This window comes from Cuculus canorus, chromosome 1 (genome assembly GCF_017976375.1).
Source record: "Cuculus canorus isolate bCucCan1 chromosome 1, bCucCan1.pri, whole genome shotgun sequence".
Classification (NCBI taxonomy): Eukaryota; Metazoa; Chordata; class Aves; order Cuculiformes; family Cuculidae; genus Cuculus; species Cuculus canorus.
Window position 1 is genome coordinate 122179378 of NC_071401.1, and position 24246 is coordinate 122203623.

General features: G+C 44.7%; 1 protein-coding gene across 1 annotated transcript in view; it reads right to left on the minus strand.

Annotated features, from left to right (window-relative positions):
• The window catches only part of ARHGAP31 (Rho GTPase activating protein 31), a 65157-nt gene continuing 40911 nt past the window's right edge, over window positions 1-24246 (minus strand). The window contains exons 4-12 of the mRNA XM_009556982.2: window positions 23522-23604; window positions 22921-23028; window positions 21080-21225; window positions 19094-19292; window positions 16597-16721; window positions 14245-14304; window positions 12601-13227; window positions 11953-12266; window positions 1-11061 (exon numbers count right to left, since the gene is read on the minus strand). Of these exons, the coding sequence (XP_009555277.2) occupies window positions 8608-11061; window positions 11953-12266; window positions 12601-13227; window positions 14245-14304; window positions 16597-16721; window positions 19094-19292; window positions 21080-21225; window positions 22921-23028; window positions 23522-23604 (4116 nt within the window). The 3' untranslated portion in view covers window positions 1-8607. The remainder of the gene's footprint in view (window positions 11062-11952; window positions 12267-12600; window positions 13228-14244; window positions 14305-16596; window positions 16722-19093; window positions 19293-21079; window positions 21226-22920; window positions 23029-23521; window positions 23605-24246) is intronic.

A 24246-nucleotide genomic window follows, 5' to 3' on the forward strand; every position in this document is an offset into this window, starting at 1 on the left:
ACACACAAACAAAACCTGATGCCTTTCCTATTAATGAAATTTTGTGGCTGGCAGTACTGAAGGCTTCTGATCCTTCAGGAAACAGGGCAATGTGTGGCTGCCTTTGTGTCTTTTGTGCCTTGCTCCTGGTTTTCCTGGTAGGATTTCCTACATCATCATCTTCCTTTACCCTCACTTCTTTTTCTGCATGAGATGTCTTTGCAGAAACCCTCTCAGTCCCTGTTTCTCCTTTCCTTCCTGGTTCATCTATGACATACAATGCCCACTATGTGACATGCTTGCATCTGGCTTCCCACATCATTGTGAAAATTGGCACCAGACCGTCAGTGGTGCTTGCTGTCTTCTGACTCAGATGAATCATTCCCCGTTCTGCTCACTGCCCTGGCATCTTAGTTTTTCACATTCCTTACAACAGGGACTCATGCCAAGCAAATGCTTCTTGGGACCAAGTATGACCTAAAACTAGCTCATAAATGAAGCTGCCTTCTCCTACCCCTGGTCAGCCTCGCCCTCTTTGGCAACTGGGGAAAGCCTGTGCAACGTGCGGTATGCTGGGAACCTCCTGCAAGGACTCTCCCTGTAATCTCAAGCATTTATCTTTAGGAGATCCGGCTGCATGAGGAGTTGAGGATGACTGATGAGGGTTTATTCTCAACAAGAAAAAAAGGTGAAGGTGTTTCTGTCTGTATTAGCTTGCACGCAGGGTGAAATTCTGCCATGGGCAAGGTCATCCACAGTTCTTGCATGTTCACTAATTGATATAAACTCTGGAAGAGTGATAAGCAGTGAGCTGCTCTGATTACCCAGGCTGTTACTGACTATGAGTGAATGTAGGACTGAAAACCTTCCCTCTCTATATTTTTCCAAAGAATTCTCACCTTTAACAGAGCACTGTGGCTGGCACAGAAGCTGGGGAAGGTAAAGCCAAGCCGCTTCAAACAATCCCTGCAAACAACCAGCCAAGTCTTTTTACGTCTCTTTTCCACCTCAGCTGTCAGAATGCTGATGTTTAAAGCAAATTAACTCACAATACAATAAAAAATAAAAAGGTGAGGAAAGCAGTTTGTGAGCACCTATTTTTTTCTGATATAAACTTCTTCCTGACTCTAATGAAGGAGGACGGAAAGAAGTTGTTACCTGATGTTTTTCAGACTGGTTTAAGTCTACCTTACAGGTAGATTTTGGGTTTTTTTTTTTCCTTTTCTGGTTTTACTTGTTGGGAAACTCTCCCTGTTTAATAATCATCATGAGTGTTCTTCTTTCTCCAGCTCTGGTTGTTCCCATGTTCCTGTTCCTTGTGGTTCATTCTTAAGCAGCTGCTAAGTTTTCTTTGAAGTCATTTCCTCTCACTGATATAAAATATTTCCTAGTCTTTTCAGAAAATGGATTTAAATGATAGAGAGATATGTGCTCCTTGTAGCAGAAGTGCTATGGAAGAAAACAGGTCCAGTTTCAAGATGGATCTGGACCCAAAGGGCACAATAATTCCTATGTATTTTCTGGGTTTGCAAAACATGGTTCATCTTACACCAAAGTCTGCAAATAATACACAAGAAAATAGCTACCCTTTTTCTTATGAAGTGAACTAAACATTCTTGTTTTAACACTCATACTGTATCCATCTTTTGAGGGCATCGGGACTTGCCAGGTCTTAGCTCTTCAGCTCCCATTCATTTCTAATCATTAACTCTGAAAATGATTACCCTTGTGGTGAGAGAAGTTCTTCAAAATGTTTATCCTGCTTAGACAGAAAATGAACTCAGAGATCTCACTGACTTGGCCATTATGATCCTATTCTTTTTGCTCTTGTTGATGCCTTGTACCAGCTCGGCCTAAGTCACCTTTACTGGGCTAAATTTCCTTCCCTGTTCTGCCTGCCTTCCCTTTGCTGCCAGCTGATCTTTAGCTCCATCCAGTGGGATACCAGCATGATGTCCTGTTGCCCATAGCTGCTGGATTCCTGTGTTGCAATGAGGATGCATGAGACACTAGTATCAAATACTTTTTGGCACTGGGTTAGATTGTTTCCTGGTCAACTGCCAGTTTGGGAACTTCCTTCGTCCTCCTTTTGGCTTAGCTGAAAGTATCCAAGATGTTATAGATGTTGCTTCCAGTGCAACTTACACAGATGACTTAGAATTAGACTTTTGAATTCATGGTGTTGGGAAAACAGGCAAAAGGAATTGGCTGAAATTGTGTTCAAGCACTACCGTGTATTTAAAACTTTGGTTTAGGGCACAGTGCTGAGTGGAGCACGAGCAGGTCTGCAGTGTGCCTTTTGTTTGATTTTCATAACCATGCAAATGTGGGCAGTGAGGGAGCAGTTTGAGATTATTCTCTTGTCTTATGGCCAAGTCTTTGCAAGACCCTGTGGCACAAAGAATACAAAAATACTGTTTCTCGTACAGAACTAACAATTGACTACAGCTAACAACAATTCCAGAGTTCAGCAGACATGGTTTTCTCTCTCATTTTGTGTGCCAGTTGCCATGGTAAGCAGGAAGAATAACGCAGGCATTTTCCTAAAGGGAAACTGAAGTCATGAAAGAGGTAGGAAAGGGAGTCAAGCCCTAAGTTCAGCTGCCGAGTAGGAAAAAAAAAAAGTATTTTATTTAACCTAATGATTCATATGTTTTTTTAGGGAGAACAAAAGTTATGTCCGCTGAGGCCAAAACCACAAGAACCTCTCTCTTTTTTTATTTGTTCCCAGAGTAGAATAATGGGCAGATACTAATAATATTCACTTGCATGCTGCAGCTCAGAGATTGGATCAATGATGGCACTGCAAGAATCCAGAGAACCGGGGAACTTCATTCGTAACTTCTTGAAGTTCTTACTTGACCAAATCAACAGAAGTGCATACATGATACACCAGAGGCTTCCTAGTAATTTCTCTTGTTCCAGCTTGTCTTCCCCTCTACAAGCACTGGGATCCCAAAGTATTTCCATATTCTGCTCTGACTTGCTCTACACGATCACAGGCAAGGTAGAATTCTACAGGATGTGCTAAATGGGGGGACATGATTGAGCATCACTGAAACTTCAGCCTGGTAGAACTAGAAATGGTAAGAAAAAAGATTAATTCTACCCTTGGAAATTTTAAAGCATTTTAGATAATAGTAATTCTACAGAAATCTCCAATGCCTCTAAAGATCTGCATTTTCAGATCTTTAGAGCAGCTGCAGCCCTCATAACCTCCAATCAGAAAAGTGCGTAATCATGCTCTAACCTTCATCCCCACAGTCAAAATACAGACAAGCACAGCTTAACAACCTGGCACTCACACAACAAAATGAGGGCTCAAACTCCATGTCAGAAGAAGAAGTGCATTTGCACTGCATTCATAAACCAAATCCAGGAAAAAGAAAGTTCCAAAACATCACTAAGGCACAGGTCTGTTTTTATAAAAAATCCAGTTTAATCTCATGGCTGAGACCTGGCAAAACATCTTTCTTTTGTGGCATTTGTTTTTCTTCCTTTTTTAAAAGCAATAAGGCACAAAGGCAGGCAAGTGCACACAAAGAACAAAGCTTAACAAAAATGCAATCCATCAGAGCTTGCAGGAGAAATAATCACAAACGAGGGCCAGTGGGATGAGGACAGTCCTTTTCACAGTGTCCGACTTCCAGCCCTTCCCTTGACCTGGCAGCAAATAATATTTCAAAGGGGACTAGTGCCTGCAAGAACAAGATCTAAAGTCTGGGCTGCTGCATGGAGCCCTCAAGAAGCTTTTGTGCCCTGCCATCCTTTCTTTACAAGACTGTTAAAAGTCTTGCTCCAACTCCAGGGGAACTCAGTGGCAAGATTTCCATTCCTTGCTTGGAGCAGAATTAGCTAGCACCAAGCCTTTACATCAATTAGGAGCAAGCAAAAGCTAAACCAAATAAGGATCAGCTACAGCTCCTTCCCCAACCCTAGAGATTATTTTTTCCTAGAGATGAAGAGGAGCAAAAGGGACAACCGCAAAACTTGGGCAGGCCTGAAAGTAATATATGCTCCAGTATATTGTTTGCATTTTCAAGCACTGAGGAGAAGCTTGTGGTGGAAAGCTACATTAGTCTCTGGTATCCCCTAATCTCATCCCTCTTCTGACAGGACAGGGTTCTGCTCAGGAAGGCACATTCAGGTCTTCTGCACACCACAGATTAGCTAGAACTAATTAACCTCTCCTCTATGAGCAAAAAGCCAGTTGATCTCACACCCTCAGTGCTACCAAAGTTGCAGCAGAAAATGGTTCCATGCATCAGCCCAAGTTTTACAGATGTGCAGGAATCTGTTTAGGCAATTCTTTCATTTTAATTACCTTCCATTTTTATATATTTATATAGAATGTTCTTTTATTTATATATATATAAATTTAAAACAATATTCACCACTACAGGCATTTCAGAATTCATAAAGAAAGAAAAAAAAAAAAGACTTCGATTGCACCATTTGGACTCTGAATAAGGGAAAATGTTGCAGGGCTTACAGATTCTCTCTAACACAGACCAAAGTTCCTCTGAACTCCTAAAGGTGAAAAAAAGAAGTTCTTCAGTCTTTCTGACGTGATAGTACAGGATGGACAACTCAGAGGAATGTGGTTTATAAGGTAAAATACAATCCTCATTTCTGTTTACTCTCCCACCAGTAAGGCAGCTCCCACATAAGCTAACATTCCATTAGGGAATTCTCATCTTTGCCAGCCCAACCATTTCACTCTGAGCATTCTTACATTTTCACTTACCAGGACCTGCACAAACCCCTGAACTACATGGGAAGAAGAAGTGACATTTATTCACTTGTCTCCCACTGACAGAAGTTCACAAGCAACACGTGCTAGTGATACCATGTCACGACTGGGGCCATCTGCAAACTTGGAACAGCTTTCACACTCTAGTCTCAGGAAAACTGAAATGTACTGCAGGGTTCCTGAAATGATTCTTGTAGAGCCGCAAATGATGTGTCAGTCTATTCATGAAGGTCTTTTCCATAATGCCAAGAACAACTGACCTAGCTCTCTCGTACAAAAAACTTCACACTGTGGGCCAGACCCATCTTCCACAAACATGATTTATCCCTTTCCATAATGCTTTACAGAAGAAAAAAAAAAAATCAAACACAAAACTAAGCAAAAAGCCAAAATCCTGTCTTAAAATCTCTAGTATTCAGGGTAGTGCTGGAAAGCAGGAGTTTGGTACCCAAAAGATACCACTGCAAAACCCTGAACTTCGGAAGAGCTTCCAGTGTCAGGTTCAGTCTGTTACCTGCAGGGTGGCAGAGGACAACCTAAGGGCTCTGGAAGAAAGATCACATCAGGTCTGATCCTGAGGCTGACATCAGGGATGGCTTAGTAAAGCTGGATTTCAGGAAGCTCCAATCACACAGTTGGCATCATTCAACGGGAGATGACTTCTGTCTTCTGACACTGCCCAACTATCAAATTCTGGTCCTTGAAGCTGATATCAGTCAACGTGGATTCATCATCAAGCTTTACAAACCTTGCAGAAGTCCAAATCTGGAGCTGGGAATGGTGACACCTGTGCAATGGTGCACCTTGGAACTAAGCAAGTACTCTCAGGTATGTGGGATATGGGGCTTTATCTCAGCACTCTTGATACAAGTCCAGTTGTGACCATAGAGCTATGGTGATGTGCTTGCATTAAGCCCAATTGGCTAGGCTCTTGGACGTTTGATACGTCAGTCGAAGGATGAAGGTGAAATTGTAGGTAGAGTTGGGATTGAGCTTGAAAATAGACATGTCATTACAGAATCTCTGCTTAATTACAGTCCAGGACCCGAATCTGAGTTCAAATTATGAAACAACTTTAAAAAGTATAGTCTGGATACAGATTTTAGCTGAGGCTGATCTTTAATATTAAGTAAAGATTTCTAATAATTTTCTCTTGCAGGAGTTTAATCACTTATGCCAAAAGCACTATCACTTACTGGAGCACTGTTGAGAGTTGAAACAGTGTATTATATACAAATTGCCAGACCTCATTTCTTGTTCATAGATCAGCTTATATGAGGAAAAGGAGGAGGAGGGGAAAGAACAGTTTTAAGGTGCCAATGTTTAATCACATTTTCTTTTTCTTCTGATACATTTCTTCATGAGCTTCACTGGCTCTGTTCCAGATGTCTGGGCAGTCAAAACTTCTAGTAACTGAGAGAATATAAATCCCTGCCCAAAGTAAACTGTTTTGATGATGCCAAAAAGCCCTGGGCATCATTTTCATGACTTTCGCTTTCTGTAAAGCCTTATTACAATAACTTGTGTCACACCTTTCCGAGTCATTTGTCATTACCCCATCTATGCTGGTAAAGAGCTTTCCCATGAGGCAGTAAAAAGCACATTCAGGTGTCATGTAAATGCAGTGCAGATCTGTGGTAACTATGAGGAGCATGGAGGACTGGCAATCTCATAGTTCTAATGAGAATCTGTACAGGCATCTTGTGGTCTGGGAGAAGAACAATACAGTTGTCATAAAGCTGCTTATTCTGGACCTTCTCTCTATGACTTGTCCAGGTAAAACATCGTCTGACATCTCTGAGAGACCGTAGACCTGAACAAGAATTCTGAGCTCTAGTCTGGTTTAATATTCTCCCTCAAAAAAGGCAACAGCACGGACTTAGTTCTCTGCTCTGTTCACTTTTGTATGGTGTTGTGCACAAGTGAGAAGTACAATGGGAAGGATCAAAAACTGCAACTGGTAACAAGGAAAAGCCCTCATGTTCTTTCATACTCCCTTTGGATATGTCAGGAGAAAATTCTGCTGCATTTGTGTCCAAAACTTCTCAAAAGTACTCCCTCCCCTTTAGCAATCAAAGAGACCAGAAAAGGCACTGTACAGACTCTGGGCCCTCCAGCAACAATGACACTAATTTACACATTGAGTACAAAGAACTCATGGGTTGAATTTGCTAACAAAGCCTAAACATGCATCCACTGGGAGATTCTGACCTACACTCATTGTGGTGGCTATACCACTTCCTACTAGATGCTCAGTTACTGTTTAAACTATTAGCCTCTAACACCCATCTGAGGGCCTGCAGAATCAGACATCTCTGTGACTGATGGCCCCTGCAAGCACCATTACAGGGACAATCTCAGGGCTGGCAGCAGCACCTGTGTTTCTGTCTCCTCCGTAGTCACAAGTGACATTTAAATTGCAGAAACAGCACGAGCTGTACCTGACTTTGCAGTCGCCCACAGTGACATTCTAGACAATAGATGAGCCTGCGGTTAACATAGAGTTAGAGGATTTATAAAGGAAGATTTAATTCTATTCCTGTGGCAGCTGTTGCTTATATGAATGTGTATTTGCCTGTAACAATAACAGCCTTTCAGGAGAGAATTTAATTCGCTTCAAATCCCCCTCTCAGGATATTGTTCATGATCCGTTGGGCAGTTCCACAAATCATCCTCTTTACCATACTTTTAATCAATTTGAAGGCACCGAGGGGCAGGGAGGGGACAAACAGCTATGCTCTCAAAGAAACAGTATAAAATCACAAGGAGAGTAAGTTTAAAGGAGGAAGAAGCACCTGGGGATATGCCACACAGTGGCAATGAAAGACCAGAAGTCAAATATATGTCAGCCAGGCTGCAAGACTGCAAGGCTGCAAGGACATGCAGATCAGAAAATCCTCTTCTTTTCTCTGCTGTTGGCAGTGTAGAGCACAGCTGAAGATAGTTGTAGAGGTATCATCTGCTGTAAGAAATTATGAAAAGAGTTGATACTGGCCTTTGCTATGACCGTATCTTTGCTCTCATTGATAGCAGCCTGAGAAAGCTCTGCCACTCAACAGCCAGTTACACACTTATTCCCCAGTTACACAGATCTTGTCTGCCCAAGGAAGGCATGGCTGAGCACAACAAAACTCATGAGCAGGACTTGAAGACTAAAAGAACATTTAGGTGTCTCCTGTCCAACTACTTTCATTCCAGCCCTTGCACATGCTGGAAAGAGCACATCTTTGATGTAAGGACAGAGCTGGAGGCAGTGCCTTCAGGTTGTATGTTGTCACTGAAACCTCCTTGGATGTCTCACATCCTGCGTGACTTGCTTACTCCAGCTTCACCTTTCTCTTCAGCTATCCCCAGTCTGCTGCACTGTTTATTTACACCAATTCAGACAACAGGGACTGATAGGTATGGTCCTTCACTGGTAGCTGGGAAACAATGGAAGGAGGTCCCAAACATCTGGACTAACCACTTCAGCAGATGTTGTGCCCCTGCACTCTGGGTTGTAGTGCTTTGGAACAGTATTTCCTCCCAGCCCTATTTTCTAATTATACCAAGATTTATTTTTCCTTTTTTTCCATAGGGAGGATGAGACTTTCACAGGGCTTATAAGACAATAAGTATGAGGAAATGCAAGTTCCTTGAGACTGGCTTACAAAAAAAAAAAAAAGCAGACAGTGAGGGATTAGGCAGGGGAAAGAAAGGGAAGGAAAAGCATGACAAAAAGACTATGACCCTCTGGTAAAACGCTTTGCAGGAAACTGTAAAGGGTTTGGGTCCATCTTGCACAAAATAGTCATAACAACAACAAAATGGCAACAAAGTTGGTCTTGGACACTCTCATCTCATCCACTACAGAAAAAGAATAAGAGAAGCAGGTGTTATTCAATCTGCCTCCCACTTCGTCCATCCAGAATCACAGAGCGCCTCTGGGGCTGGTAAAAGCAACTGGTAGAGGTCTCCAGTCTCTGGCCATTCTTGGGGATGGTCATTTTGTTCCGCAGCGTCACCCCCTCAGGCGTTGTCCATGAAGTCTCAGACATATCACCACAAATGGGGCTTGAAGATGTGGTCTGAGTGGGGCTCCTTATGGGTGATAACAAGACCCTGGAGTCTGCTGAAGAGGAGGGATGGTCCATAATGGGGAAAGGAGGACTGAAGAGAATCAGACTCTGGGGCCTTCCGGGCCTAGATCTGTAGGAAGGCTTAGAGAACCCTGATGGCCTCTCCATCTTTGAGGACTGTGGGTTATCTCCAGATGCCTCTCCCTCAGAGGTGCGCTTTCGGCGCAGAACAGGAGCATCCAGAGCAGGGTGATGACTGGACTGTGATGGCTCCAGTGGAGAGCCAAGGCTGTTGTGCCAAGGACAGGTTGAGTCCTTTTGAGCTGGATCACTGTTTTCTTTCTCTGCTTTGGCTTTCTTCTCTGTCAGTGGGCTCTTGGGGTCCTCCAGACGGCTCCATGCCACCTGTTGAGTCTGCCTGATGGTCTGCTTGGCTTCTGCTTCCTTTTTCTCAGCTGACAGAGTGGCATTCTGAGCCTGCAGGGGCTGAGGGATCTGGGTGTACTGAATCTTAGGTGGTATCACGGGCACTGCTCTAGCCTGGCACATCTTAATCATGAAGGAGGTCCTGACTGCCGAGACACTGACAGGGGCAGAATTACGACGGCCAGTGGTGGCATGGGCTACTGCCAGGTAATCCAAGTCTAGATCCACATGGGCGTTGAAATGAGACCCCCAGGGAATGCCTTTACTGACAGCAGGGCAGGTGGTGGGCAAAGATGGAACAGAATCACTGCTTTTTACTTCCTTCTGACCACATAGGAGGTTCCCAGGGGCAGAAGGCATGGAAAGGCTCTCAAATGTGAAGAAATCTGGGGCTGAAAGAAGTGAATCCAAGTTGAGGGATGACGGCCTAGTCTTCACTTTGCGAGGTGTTTCTTCACCTTTATTACTCCTCTGTGACTCAGTGGGAGAGCACAATGCTTTGGTAATAGTCTCTTCTCCCAGAGCAGTGTCCTGAGACATAGGTAACTCCTTCTCTGTGTTCTTTGCCTGTGAAGAACCGCTTGGGCTATTTTGGTATGGTAAAGACAGCTCAGGCTTTGAGGTCCAAGGGTTTTCTTTGCTCACATCCACTTTCTTTTCTTCTGGCCCTGAAAGCGGGATTTTAGAGGATCCTTCTTTCTCAGTCAGTGCTTCATCCCTGCTAGCAGGGTACCTCAGCTCCTCAGGTTTTGAAGGTTCTTCTGGAGGACTTGTGTCACTTCCATCCCGCTGAGCTTTGCTCAGAGTAGAGGAAGAGATGAGCTGTGTTTTGGGCAGCTCACGAGTCACTGGCAAAATGTCACTGCACGGTTGTTCCTGGTCAGTGGCATCTATGAAAGAGAACGGGATCGTCCACAGACTCATCACTGTGTCTTTACTGTCCAGGGAGAGGCTGCGACTGAATCGTGGTCTCAGAGAAAGGCCTGTCCCTGTTCTCTGGCTCTGTGGCTGAAACTCCTGTACCTCCTGAATGTCCTTAAAGGTGGGGGAATGTAGTGGGCTTGTAACCCACTGGTGATCCTCCCATGGCTCCACAAGTTCTAAGCTTTGCACATTATCTGTCCAGGTATCCTCATCATCCTGGTCACCAGCATCATGGATTCTGCTAACTGCACTACCCTCCTTCAGCTCCTGGATTCCAGCTCCACTCAGTGCCTTGGAGGACAAAGTGTCCCTTTCATCAGCAATCATTATCTCAGACTTCTCCCTCTGAGTCTGGACTCTAGTAAGACCATCCTTTTCCCTCTGCAGCTGGCAAATGCTATGTTTTTCTCTCCCTGACTCTGGATGTCCTCCTTTGGAACAAGAAAATTCATCATTTGAGGCAACCTCATTAAATTCTGATTGACTATTAAGCTTCCAGTCCAGGGGACGAGTGAGACATTCATTCCTACTGTCCACCACTGGGTGGTGGTTCTTTGGAGGGGCTGCGCTGGTTGGAAGAGTACCCAGTTTGAGTAGGGCTGAAGCACAGCTCTGCTGTGCAACTACATCAGACTGGCAGTTGTGGAGGCTGTCTTGTTGTTCCGTGCTAGTGGCACCAAATAATGTCACCTGAGTTTTTATCTGTGGTGTTCTACTTTCAGATTTCTGCTCAGACAGAATTGGACTCTTCCCTGAGGAAGAACTATCTGTTTGTACTGAAGAAGAAGGTTCAGAAATTAGGCCCCTCTTGGGGACAGCTGCTGGTAAGAGCAGAAGCTCCTCTTCAGGTTCAATAATTTTCAGTTCCTGCTGTATCTCTGGCCACAGCGGTTCTAGAAGGGCATTCGCAGGATTCTCAGTCTGAAAAACAGAAGAGACGCCATGACCTGGCAGCTCACAACTTACTAGTGAACACCCCTCCATTTTTCTCAAACAGCCCTCTTAGAATAGACAGGTTCCTGGATGAGCACAGTCATAGGTACAGAAACACAGACACACGTGCTGCTACCAGTCCAAGGAAGGAAATACATCTATAAACAAGTGGGTTTATGGAGGAAAAGATCTGAGATGCAGCCAAAATGAGGCCTGGACAGATGTACTGAAAGAGTGAGATGAATGAGTAGTTGGAATGTCTCAGCCAGTTTCTCAGCTCTTCCCATTCAGGCTCTCTTGGCCTTGCCAGAGGATCTGCATTCCCAAATCGCACACACACACTGGAATGAGTAATCTATTCAAGGAGCTATGCCAACAGATCTTTAAATAGCTGTCCAAAGATGAGTATTGCTGTAAGAAACTTAGTGAAAAAGATCTGCTAGAGATACAGACTAGCTAAAATAATAATAATTAAAATAATAGGGTGTAGATAATGGACATAAAAGGATTGTTAGGGCTGTACAGGACAAATGGGGCAGTAAAAAGAGATGGGATATTTAGAGACCATGGGTCAAAATGCTCAGACATCCAGGCAGTCTCACATTTGGAGTGCCTCAGTGCAGACAGATTCTACTGACTGCAATAGTATAGTTACAGGAAAAGAAGATGTAAAGGGGACAGAAGGTAGCTATGTAAAGGTAAATCACCAATTGATGATGCAGACAGAAGTAACATCAGTACATGGTCAACGTTTGACTGCTTAGCCTAGGTCATAGACTGAGTTTTCATAACTACAGACACTCATTGAAACTTTAAACAAATTCTCAATCACTATCATGACATTGTCCCTCATCTACTTTCTCTTGCCTTCTTTCTTACCACATCTCTTAAGCGTGACCTTTCTTCTGTCTTAGCCGTGTCACACTCCTGCTGGGCACAGCTGCCTTCTGAGGAGACATCCTTCGTCTTGAGTTGTCCTTGCTCTGCTTTGTCTGCAGGGAGTGGCCCCATATGAACCTCTGAGGATGGTGTTTGTTCCAAGGTGGGACTCTTCTCTGAGGACTGCTGGGTGCTGCTGGTGCTGCTTGTGCAGTTGCTTTGCCCACATAACATCTCCTGATTTTCTGCTGCTGGCTGTGGAGTTTCTAAGGGCTCAGTCTTCCTGCTTGTCAACGACTCCTCAGGGTGAGAGCCTGGATCAGAAACACAAATGAATGATGTAACTACTTCTGACTGAAAACACGTGCCCTAAGAAAAAACAATGCTGCTTCAACCCAATGCCAATTAACAAAGCTGAAGAGTTCCCTCTGAAAGAAAGCGGACATTTCTGGGAGGCCACCTACCTCCCTAGTCTCATTATTGCAACAAGAACCAGCCTAACCTGCTACCATCAGCTACCACCCTGCTACAGCTTGGTCTCTTCTCTGCCACAAGAAGAGTCTGAAGTGACCTCCACAACACTGAGCTGCAGGGCAACTCCAGTAGCCCAACAGAGGCTCCATATAGCCCGCCATAACACACTTTTACCTCTGGATGTTGCTGCTGGTAGGGTGGACTCCAGCTGTTTCTCCTTCTGCTCCAGCACCTGCTCTGTCCTTGTGTGGGTCCCCGCTTCCAGGGAAGAGGGGCTTGCGCCCTCGGCCACCAAGGAAGACAATTCCTCCAGGCTGGAGAGGGAAAGCTTCTCCTTGGCAGGGACACGGCAGGGAGTGCTGTTGGTGCTGATGACCGCAGATACCCGCAGAGGGACAGAGACGGCAAAAGGCTCTGAGATGTTCAGGGCTTTCCTCTGGTGACGAGGGGATGCCTCCAAGGGAAAGAGGCTGCTTGGGAAGCCAGACTTGGAGGCTGTTTCGGAGGTGTAGAACATGCGGCCACCTTTGGAGGAAGTCTGCTCAGTTTCAGCGTCCTCTGCTGCCCGGAAGACTTTCAGCTGCTCAGGGGGTGACTTTGCCTGAGGTGTCCGGGGAGGACCTTTCTCTCCACTCAGGTCTGAGCTTCCTTTGGCCCCCATGGCGGATCCTTCCTGCTCCCACTCATTCTCCTTGCTGAGGTCATATGAGCTGCCTGTGCCTCCTGTCCGCATCTTCATCATCGGAACAAAAAACCCTCCAGTAGTCACTGTCCTCTTGAATCTGCTCTTTTCATCATCCCCTAGAAATGGGAAGATAGGAGGAAGCCAGGGGGAAGCAAAAGACTAGCAAACAATCTTCCTCTATGAGCAGCCTGCTTCAGTCCCTCCAGGGATTAGTCCTGCCCTGGTGAACACCCACATTTCCCCAGACAGGTGGAGACAGCAGTCCCTGAAGACCTTCCAGGCTCCAGCCCTGGGGCCTCCTACAAACTAGGCAGGCAGGTCTGGATAGGATACTCTTCAGTGGAAATCATAGACTCATAGAATCATAGAACGGTTTGGGTTGGAAAGGACCTTCAAGATCGTTTATTTCCAAACCTCTTGCAATGGGCTGGGACACCTCCCATTAGATCAAGCTGCCCAAGGCCAATTCCAACCTGGCCTTAAACACCTCCAGGGATGGGGCATCCACAACTTCCCTGGGCAACCTATTCCAGTGCCTCACCACCCTCACTGTGAAGAAACTCCTCCTTATGTCTAGTGTAAATTTACCCCTCTACAATTTATAGCCTTTCCCCCTCAACCTATCACTACATGCCTTTGTAAAAAGACCCTCTCCAGTTTTCTTTTAGTCCCCCTTCAGGTACTGCAAGGTCACTATAAGCCACCTAAGACTATTATTAGAGGCCCCTTTTAAGGAGATGCAGCCAAGTCTAGGGCTAGCATGCGTTCCACGAAGATCATAGCGCTAGGCTTTGTTGGCTTATTGCAAGCACTTTTCACTTATGAATGGGAATTTTGTGCCCAGAATAACCAAGAAGGAAATTGAAGCAATCCCACTGCTAATAAAGATGCAGTAGACACAGTGGTAACTCTCAGGTGCTTGCACCAATATTAAAGACACAGAAAAAGGTTAAAAATACATGCACACAAAGATGTGGACACATGTCAGCAGTCATGACATAAGCGTACAAAGGTGCACATCACCATGAGATAGGCAAAGAAACAGACCACTGCATCCATGGAAGCACAGCGGAAAGCTGAGATTGCAGAGGTGTAATCCTTCACCCTTACAATATAGGTTACTGATGTCTCACCTTCCACCGGCAGAGAACACAGCGAGTCCATGCTCTTCGCAGGCCGAATAGTTGCTTTTTCTGTGGAAAAGAAGTTTTAGAAGCAGGCTTCAGATCCTGCAGCTTTGCAGGTTTCAGCCCATAAAGACCAAAGGCAGACATCAAAGTTATTTTCCATTTCCAGGCATTCCCCTTCTGTAACCACACCATGTAGTTTATTATCCACAACACTTGTCCACACAGCTGGTGATCTGTTAGCACTAACAACAGCTTTGCACCTGCTGGACATGTGGAGAGCTATACTTAACCCAGCCAGTCAACCCTTTCTCCACTGTGAAGCAGCTAAACATCCCCAAACCTGTTATGTGCCATTGCTCTCCCTGATCAAGTCAGGCTATTGGTTGTGGGGGCTTTACAACTAAACTGACATAAATGCCTTCTCACCTGTCATTCCAGACAGGAAAAGCTAGGTGATTTTTACATTGCACTCTCAGGCTTTTTTGCTGGCACGAGCATACCTTGCCTCTAGCAAGCACTCCAGGTAATTTATCAGGCTAATAAGCAACCTATTTTCCTGGTCATCTTCTCTGGACTCACTCATCCAGAAACAAGCTGCTTTTAGTCACCAGACACTCTACAGGTCTGTTCCTGAGAGGTTTTGGAGGTTTGTAGCTGTTACTGCTCTGAAAAGGGGAAATGGGTGGAATGTAGCTGGCAAAGAAGACAAGTTAGTCTCTGGCAGCCCCAAAACGGTCCAGGAAGCTCTGGAAAATGTCTGGGTGCTAAATTTGCTGTTTAAAATGTTGCACAAAGTAGGTATGAAAGTGAGCGGGCCTGTTGAACTTCATCTGTTTATCTAGTTAAGGCACTGGGTCTGACTTTCACATCAGCATGGAAGAAATTCCAGCAAGCTTTTGCATTTACATGGAGTCCTGGCTACCTTTTACATTCAAATGCCATGATGTCTTGAGCAGTGGCTCCACTTTCCCAGAGGAACAGAATTTAAGCTGTGGAGATCACATTTTATGTGACTTGCATACTTGTGTGCATGGACACAATCGGTGTTAAAACTATGCGCTGAGTTTCAACAGCAAGTTCATGGCAGCTTCTCTACAGCACTACTTTGGTGCCTAAATCTCTGCACATCATTGTGCATTTGTGTGTCCTGCTGGTGAAAATGTACAGCCTCCTGTTACTCGGTACCGTGCCTGGAACAAACCTCAGCCCCCACCGTCACTGGGCTCCAGTCATTCCTGGGCATCCTTGGGTTAGCACTATTTTGGGACAGAGTAATCCTTATCAAAGTGAGGTGATTCCAAAACAGGATGGAGAGCTATTTTGAGGTCTGCCATGGGCACCCTTTGCGAGGCCATCTGTACATGGGGAAAGGCAGCAGTCCAAAAAGAGCTGGATCCAGCATTTGGCTTCACACTCATTTCTGATCCGAATACAGCCTCTCTCACATGTGTTGGCAATGTTGCCGACATTAACTATTTTATTATGTCTTGTAATACTTGGTAGTGTTTGGTAGTGCTCCTCCAAAGACACCAACTCCTGGAGTCATAAGATTATCTGAAAAAATCACACCTTCGTCTTCTTTTTAAAAATGAAATTTCTTGTCTTAGAGATACTAAAAACCCAAGAACATATAAACCCAAAACACTTCTTTATGAACTCAGGTAAAAAAAAAGGTATGCTTTCTTCTAAAAACTCTGTCTACTTTTAAGTCAACTTCATGATTTTTAGAACTTGAGTCATCATTTGTGAACACTGGGAATTGGCACTGCCATGTGATTTTCTAGGAAAGAGAGAGTTTAAGAGATTGCAGCTCAGGAGAGGCTGGAATTTGGGATTACAGCCAGCAGAAAAGACAACCCTCTTATAAATCCTGCAAAAATAATAGCTTCCTTCGAAGTGCTGAGAGCAAGGAGCCATAGGAACTCCTGGCACTTTGTTTTTCACAGACATTGAACACAGTTGGTTCTTTAATGCCCTTTAGTGGAAGGACAACCACTCAGTCAGTGCTGTGTCAAGAACATTAGGAGCCAGAGGCTGACTGGGCCAGAAGAGTGGACTCATCCAAACCTACAAAGCATTTTCTAGTCTCCAAGCTTGACAGATGGATAACAGGAGCCTGTTTATTGTGTACCAAAACAGAATATTTACTGTAGCTGCCTGGCATATCCTCCTGAAAAGGTGCTTCTCACCACACATGAAAATGAGATGTCCATGAAACAATCAACAAACATGACCCCTATAGATTATCTCATGTTCAACAATATTAGTGTCATGTGGATACAGGTTGCCCCATGCTATCAATACTGCAGGAGAAAGCTGCAGAGAGAAATACTTTACGGAAAAGTGTGTTCTTACCAGAGAGCTTCTGTGCCCTTACAAAGACACTTCCATTTCGACTCAGTTTAGACTTTGATTCTGAGCCAGAACGGCCCAAGTTAAATATTGACTTCCATTTCTTGGACTTGGTAGACAATTTTCTCCTGGAAGGAAAAAAGGCTTAGAAGGTTATCAAACCCTAGACTTTCGTGTTTTTAATATCCCGCAGAAGCTTCTGAGCTCTCTCTCCTCAACACTGTCCCTCTTTTCTTCTCACACTTCTTTTAATTCTGAGGCATGCAAAACATGCTACACAACAAACTCTTGCTTCCCTGGAAGTGATTTATCTGTATTGCTGACTTAACCACGTCATGGATAGATGTAAAGACAGCTAAGCTGACTTTTCAGGGAGTTGGCTCTGGCATCATGCTAGCACAGCTGTAATTGATTGAGTGATCAACCATGCCTGTCTCCAGAAAGGAGAGGTTTCTGAGGCTAGAACTATCTTGAAATACAGTAAAGAAAAAATGCCTTTTTAACAGGCTTTAATGACAGAATGGAAGATAAATTCCAGAGAACTGATAGAACTGGTACTATTGTTTGGTGAAAGAAGTTATTCTTTAAAGTACACATCCTATGTTTTTAATGAATTTGCAGAAATAAAAGGATCCTTTAATACAAACTAGCTATTAATGTTTTTCAGGCCAACATTAATTTAATTATAGGCGTTACAGGATCATATGCAAGTATAATGTACTAACCAGAATCGAGGAGGCTTAAGGGGATTAAATCAATTTCTCACAACTCTCAGAGGAACTGGGACACAAGTTTCCTATGTCTTTTTGGAAATTCCAGCTTTAAACAGAAAGAAGCTGCTACTCCTGAAGCCAATTTTATTCTTTGCCTATTACCATATGAAGCTCTGCTTCAGTTGCTTTAAATACCCATTATGACTGCTCCTTCAGTCTCCTCTTCTCCAGAACAAGAACCCTCTTATCTCCTTGTCTTGCTCTCCCTAGTGGGCTTTCTGCCCCCATAGTTCTGCTTTTCTTTCAGATCAGTACCCAGAAGCGCACAAATCAGCCCTACAAAGAGGATTATATCTTGGGGATAGGACTCTTCTCTTTGAATAAGAAAGGAAAAGGAACTCTAGAGGGGCAATACACCCTTTTTTCTTAAGCTGGTTCTCCTCTGGCCAGTATTCTGCTAGATGGCTCCTTTTTGCTTTAATATATCAAGTGCAAAGTAAATTTGCTGTGGTGTTTTATGGGTCAGTAGATTAATGAGCCTCCTGCTGCAGAGGCTGTAACCTCTCAGAACCAGACAGTAGAGTGGCCATATATTAGCAGATAGATAGACCAATAGACAAATACTTATGCTGAGCAGCAGAGCCAACAACTGCAGTAACCTCAGCTGAAATTGGACTCTTCTCTTGGCATAGGCACAGATGGCATAGGAGCCACTATGTAAACTTCTCTGTGTCTTAGGAGTGAAAATTTGCCTTACTTCTTTGCTATGAGTGCAAAGGAGCTCGGAGAATGATGAAGCTGAGCAGATCAATGCCACCAGACATGCCATGGAGCAGCTGCCAGCAGTAAGAACTCATAGGAGAGCTGTGTCTGGACCTGCTCCACGCTCAGCCCATGTTTAGCCAAATCCTGAGCTGACACAAGGATGCAAAGACAATGAATTTCTCCTGCAGGAGGTCTGTGAGGTTCTGCCCCCAGAGGAGGGATGATCTGCTGATTTTGGCTGGGATAGAGTTAGTTTTATCCATAGTAGCTAGTATGGGACTATGTTTAAGATTTGTGCTGGTAAAAAGTGTTGATAATACAGGGATGTTTGAGTTATTGCTGTGCAGTGCTTAGACAGAGTTAAGGCCTTTTCTGCTCCTTATACCACCGCAACAGTGAGTAGGCTGGGGCACAGCAGGGACAGCTGACCCCAACTGACCGAAGGGATTTTACACACTATATGTTGCCATACTCATCTTATAAAGCTGTAGGAAGAAGAAACCGGGGGGAGACATTCAGATTTATAGTGTTTTTTCTTCCCAAGTAACCATTATGCGTGATGGAGCCCTGCTTTCCTGAAGATGGCTGAACACCTCCCTGCCAATGGGAAGTATTGAATGAATTCCTGGTTTTGCTTTGCTTGCATGCACAGCTTTCACTTTACTTATTAAACCATCTTTGTCTCAACCCAGGAGTTTTCTCACTTTTACCCTTCTGATCGTCTCCCCCATCTCACTCAGGGTATTCATCTCACTGAATAAGTGACTGTGCGGTGCTTAGTTGCTGGCTGGAGTTAAACTATGACATAGGAGGATTAGTGGGGCTGTGAACACAGAAACTGCAATGCTTTTCAGGAGAAGCTCTGCCTCGTTTGAGGTGGGCACAGAATTTTTCCTCAGTGGTGGCTGTAAATTCAGGTGTGCAGGTGTGTGGGTATCAGTCTAAAAAAATGTCTCATTCACATTCATGCTGGGGAACCTGCACTTTTTTTGTTTGAGCTTTAAACTCCTCTTGGCACTTACTTGCTGTCAGGGAGGTCAACAACTGTGTGAAAGAGGGACCCAGTTACAGGTACAATTTCAGGCAAGCTGTTCTCTCTCCTCTCCTTCCGAGCAGGGTGGGAGGCAGACAGACTCCGTGCCTGCGCTTCTTCCAGGCTTACCAGTTTCATTGGCAGGGAAGCTGAGGGGAGGGTCAGACTTTTCACAACTGATGCACTCTCTGAAAAGCAAGAAAATAAATTCCAGCCTGGGGTGAGGAGAGAGGAGAGCAAGAGCTTCATGTCTTTATTTAACTGGAACATCTCCTGTGGAGGGGGGAAAGGAGCAGCACGTGCAGAGACAGAGGCTTTTTGTCAGATAAGTCTTCCATCTCCCCAGCAACCTTATCCATCTGAGTGCATTCCCAGCAGGGGCCATGCTTGCCAGCCAAAGGCTGTGTTGCACAGACTTGCTGCCTCTGCTGTAGATGCTTTGATATGAAAGAGGCATCTCAGAAAACCACCAAGATTCATACATTCCCCTTCCTTCTCCCTTCTTCCCTTTTTCCCTCCCTCCCTAGATTTTCAAGCAGTTCAGTTCCTGATCCAAAACTGGCACCTAATTCTTTCTCTCACTTCCACATCTTTCTCCTCCTTATTTTGTTCCAGGAAGAGGAACAGTTCTGAAAAACACCATTACTTTACCTTCCTAGCGCATTTCAGGGCTATAGAAAGCAGTGTGACCAACAGCCCTAGGAACTGAAGGTCTCCTGTTTTCATGGGTGGTGTCAAAGCCAGCTTCCCATGTGCCACCCCAATAACAGCCCTGCCCTGAATAGACCACCTCAAGGTGCTTGAAGGAAGCACAGGCTCTGGAGTCCATTCGGTACTCAGCCCTGCTGCTGAAGTAGGGTGCAAGCTACTGTCTGTGCAGAGAGGCTGGGTGAAGGTGCACTTTCCAACTAAGAAATCAAGTGAGACCATCAAGTGGGTTCCTCTCTTGACTTCATACAGCTGTTAAAAGGCCAGTGGTGTTCGGCACTTATCAAACTTGGGCCAGTTTGGGGTCTGTGACCAGCAGTACAACCAAAAGCCTTAGAATTTACTAGCCAGTGTTTTGCTGCAATGCTTGAGGCAGTATAGGAGCAGTTCCTCACTCCATGCCTTCTGTCAGGGCATAAATAAGGGCACAGGAATGGCATTCACACTGGCAGAGCAGAGTTGCTATAGGTCAAGCGGGGCACCACACTGGAGACACCAGCAAAGAACACCACATGCTAAGGGAAAGGCAGACAGGACATGCTGATACAGCGCTGGAAAGCAGAAAAGTGGTTACTCCCTCACTTGTGAAGCTATTACAAGTTTTCCCAGTGTGTAAGACAGAAAGATGCATATTTCTGAAATTATGTGAGGTCAGCATGGATCCAAGACCTCTCACTTCACAGGCTTAAGAGCATTTTGACAACAAGCTCATCACTAAACAACTAAATCAAGAGCTCTGAAAACTGTAGATGTCCCAGGATAAAAAAGTCTCTTTTACAAAATGTCCCCAAGTATGAGACATAAGTGTTTAGAACACAAGCTTATCCTGGGAGCGTGACTGGCCTCTGACTTGGGTGGATATGGTGGCTGCAGGGCAGGTATCATTGGTATGAGGACTTATAACTGGGGAGCCTGAGAGAAGAATTGAGACTGAGGCTGATGAGCTTAGATAAAAAGCTTAGCCCAGGACTGAAAAACAGTCAGGTGGACTTCCTTTTGTCAAAAGAGTTAAGCCAGGTGAGATCACGCAAAAGATGAGCAATAGGGGAATCTGGGAGCACAATAAAGTTTGCTGGTATTCAAAAAGAAGATGTTGGAGGTGGGGATGAAGAGAACAAGAGTAATGAGGGATTGGGCTCAAGGTGTGTTTGGGGATGTCTGTGAGCACAGTAAGGGTTGATATGCCTGAAATATTAGTGGAAGGGGATACAATTAGAGCTGAAGTACATGGCAAGTGACACACAGAGTGGTTCAGGGAAGTTGTTACCAATGCTCTCTGCACAGCTAGCTTTTCTGTTTGTGCTGAAGATCTGATCCACATGATTCAGGATGAACTCGATCACCAGCTGCTGCACTCGCACCTCCAGGAAAGCTGCATCTCCATTGCAGCCAACTGCCTCGATCTCCTTTGACCTGCACCAAGAAAGAGGTAGCCAGCATTGTCACACACAGCCCCTATATAGGACATATCAGCTTTCTTCCTTCCAGGCTTAGAACAGGAATATTTTCCCAACTCTTTCTGCACTGCTTGCTCTCCTATCCTCTCAGGCCCTCATCCTCTCCGCCTTTTCACACCTTAAAAATTTATGTTGCCTGCTTTCTCTGTCACCTCTGCTGCTTTCTTTCCTGCCTGTGTTATTTTCCCTACTTCACTTTTACATTCAGCAGCAGGAAGTAAAACCATGACTCTCAAACTCCACCCTTCTCCCTCAGTGCTCCTCTTTCAGCTGTTTCAAATTTGGGCTTGAAAGACAATACAGGAGCCTTCAAACACTGCTTCCAGATCCCTACTCAATACTTCAGTTATCTCTCAGTGAAATCCCTTAGAATCTTTCTTGGGTCTTCCCCACCACCAATTTTTTTCAGTGCTTTGGAGTGTGCTCCAGTAGTCTCTTCCCTGCCTCCCTGCATTTCCACCTTCTCACTCTTGCTCTCAGCAAAGAAACATTCTTTATCTTGACATGCCAAAGTGTTGCTGAAGAAATTATCTCTGGGCAATGGATCCTTTGTAAAGTTAATGACTGGTATGTTAGATAATAGCTTGGGGCATTGCCAAGAGGATAACCCTGTAAGAAGACTGCAGTTGCATTACTTGCTCCTTTATTTTTCTCCCTGGGACTTGCACTTATGAAAGACTGCAAAAGGAAACGGACTTCAGTTTTTTTGACAAGGACAGAAGTTAGAATGAAAATGTCTCTGTGTCAAAGGTCCACTTTGTGGTATTCAAGAAAGTCAACATCTGATTCATCTTCAGAACCTGCTATGACTGTTTTGTGATTTAAAAGGGTGAGATAACTCTTCAGAGAATGCTTTTCAGGCCTGTACCTTTCCAGCCAATGTCCCTCCCTCCTGTCCTCTGCCAGCCCAGGTCTCTCCCCACCAGCTCTGACACCATCCTTCTTCTCCCAGCATAGCTCACTCTTCTCAACACATGGATGTGGGATGGACCGTAATGGGATTTTCAACAAGATAAAAAATATTCCAATATTTTTTTCCAGATATTATTTTTTCTTGTTCTGCTTAGCTCTACAACATATCAGCCAAACCTCTGCTTGCACTTTGTCCAGGCCTTTTTCGAGCAGAGTGCCAGGCATAGCTAATATGACAAACTACCTAGTGGTCTTGAGGTCTGACACTATCTGGCATTTTAATCCCACCAAGTTTATCTCACTTATGCTCAAGCAGATTTCGGCACAGGCCTGTAGTATTACTGCTGTGTTGCCCTTCCTTCTAAGCCTTACTGTCTCTCACCACTCCACTGCAGAAGCACTGGCACTGTCAGAAATGTCATTTCCGTTCCACAGTGATGAGCTAACTCCTCATTTTTAAATCAATGTGCTCAACTTGCAAATAACAGTGTTTTTTTATAAGAAACACACAAAGCCACAAACTGCCTTGAATGCTGGCAGTAAAACCTCAGATTATTCAACCTGGAAGGATCTTTTTCTCCTCCTAAAAGCTGTTTGGTCTGCTCTTCTGTTCCCCTTAGTTGCTCTGCTTTTCCCTGGTTTTGCATTTCCCTTAAGGGATGGGTCTGCAGGTTTGGGTGCCTGGCATTCCCCTTGGAGCTCAGCATTAGTCTCTGGATTAGAGGGTTCTCCACTGTACCTGAGGAGATTGGGAGCCCACACCAAGGCCAGGTTTCTGGTGTGCATGTTGGTCATATTGCTGAAGGAGGCCAGGTGAGTCAGGTGCTTGATCAGGTATTCCAGTGTTCTGCCATGGTTTCATAAAAGACAGAAAAAAGCATCAAGTGATCAATGCCTGGTGGTAGTGAACACCTGAATAACTGTGATCTGGAGTGGCCAATGGTGGAGCAAGATCCAAACAATCTTTAGCGTGATGAGTGTGAGGAAGATGGCAGATGGATGGGAGAAGGAGTGGCATGCTGCAAAGGCCTGCCATGAGGGCTTAACTCTTGCCCAAGTGCCTCTAGGAAATCACCTTCTCACCACCACGCCCAGGACGCTGATCAAGGGTGGTATGAGAGTCATACCCAGGGGAAGGAGGATGATAGACTGCAGCAGCGAGAGCTTGTTTGATCTCTAACAACAATTATATTTAAATGCTAGATAAGTTGTTGTCAGAATTGGAGTCAGCTTTTGAAAATTGACTTCTGGGTATTGACTCCAGTGTTGTTTCGGGCAATATTCCCTGATGGTGAGGGTTACCACACTGTTCCTCAGCACCTTGCTGGACACCTTCTTACCTGTAATGCGATGGGGGGAGCTCCTGGATAACATTTTGAATTCTTGCCAACTGCTCATCCTCAGGAAAGCGTGATACTGCTTCCTGTGGAAATAAAAGGAAACAGTCTGCCCTGGCAATGGACTCAGGGGAAAAGGAAGAGGGATAAGGGCAGTCACATGAGACAGTCTGTCTCAGAGGGAATGCTCTTTAGTTACCTTGCAGAGCTATTGGTATCATTCCCAGCACAGCAGAGATTTGCTGGTTTGTTATTTCATGTCCCGGTACCTCCTTCCCACAAGTCGAGACAGGGTAGTCAATTTTTTAGGGAGAGCGGCATTTAAGGACTGAGAGTTTCAATTAGGAGTTAGGTTTCTTGTAATATTTTTGGCTGTCATATGAAGAGAACCAAAGGGAGTAGTCTGTGTAAATTTGCATCTTTTATTATGGGAGAAACTTTAACAAAATCACTGTCCAGGTAGATTAATGAATTCTTACACTCGGGTTTAGACTAGGTTAGATGGAACCAAGTTTATATGTCTTGGTCTTGAGCAAGTCTCTGTGGACCAAGAGATTATAGAGCCATGATAAGATACTGTCTGCATTCCTAGGGGTTTTACTGCATTGGTATTCATCTGTTCAGCTATTTCTTGTCAATATTTGTGCTGGGGGAGGACAAACCACCAACAAGTTCAAACCATGCATGACTGTCTGGGAACCTCCTGGCTACCCTGCTGCCACTGGAAC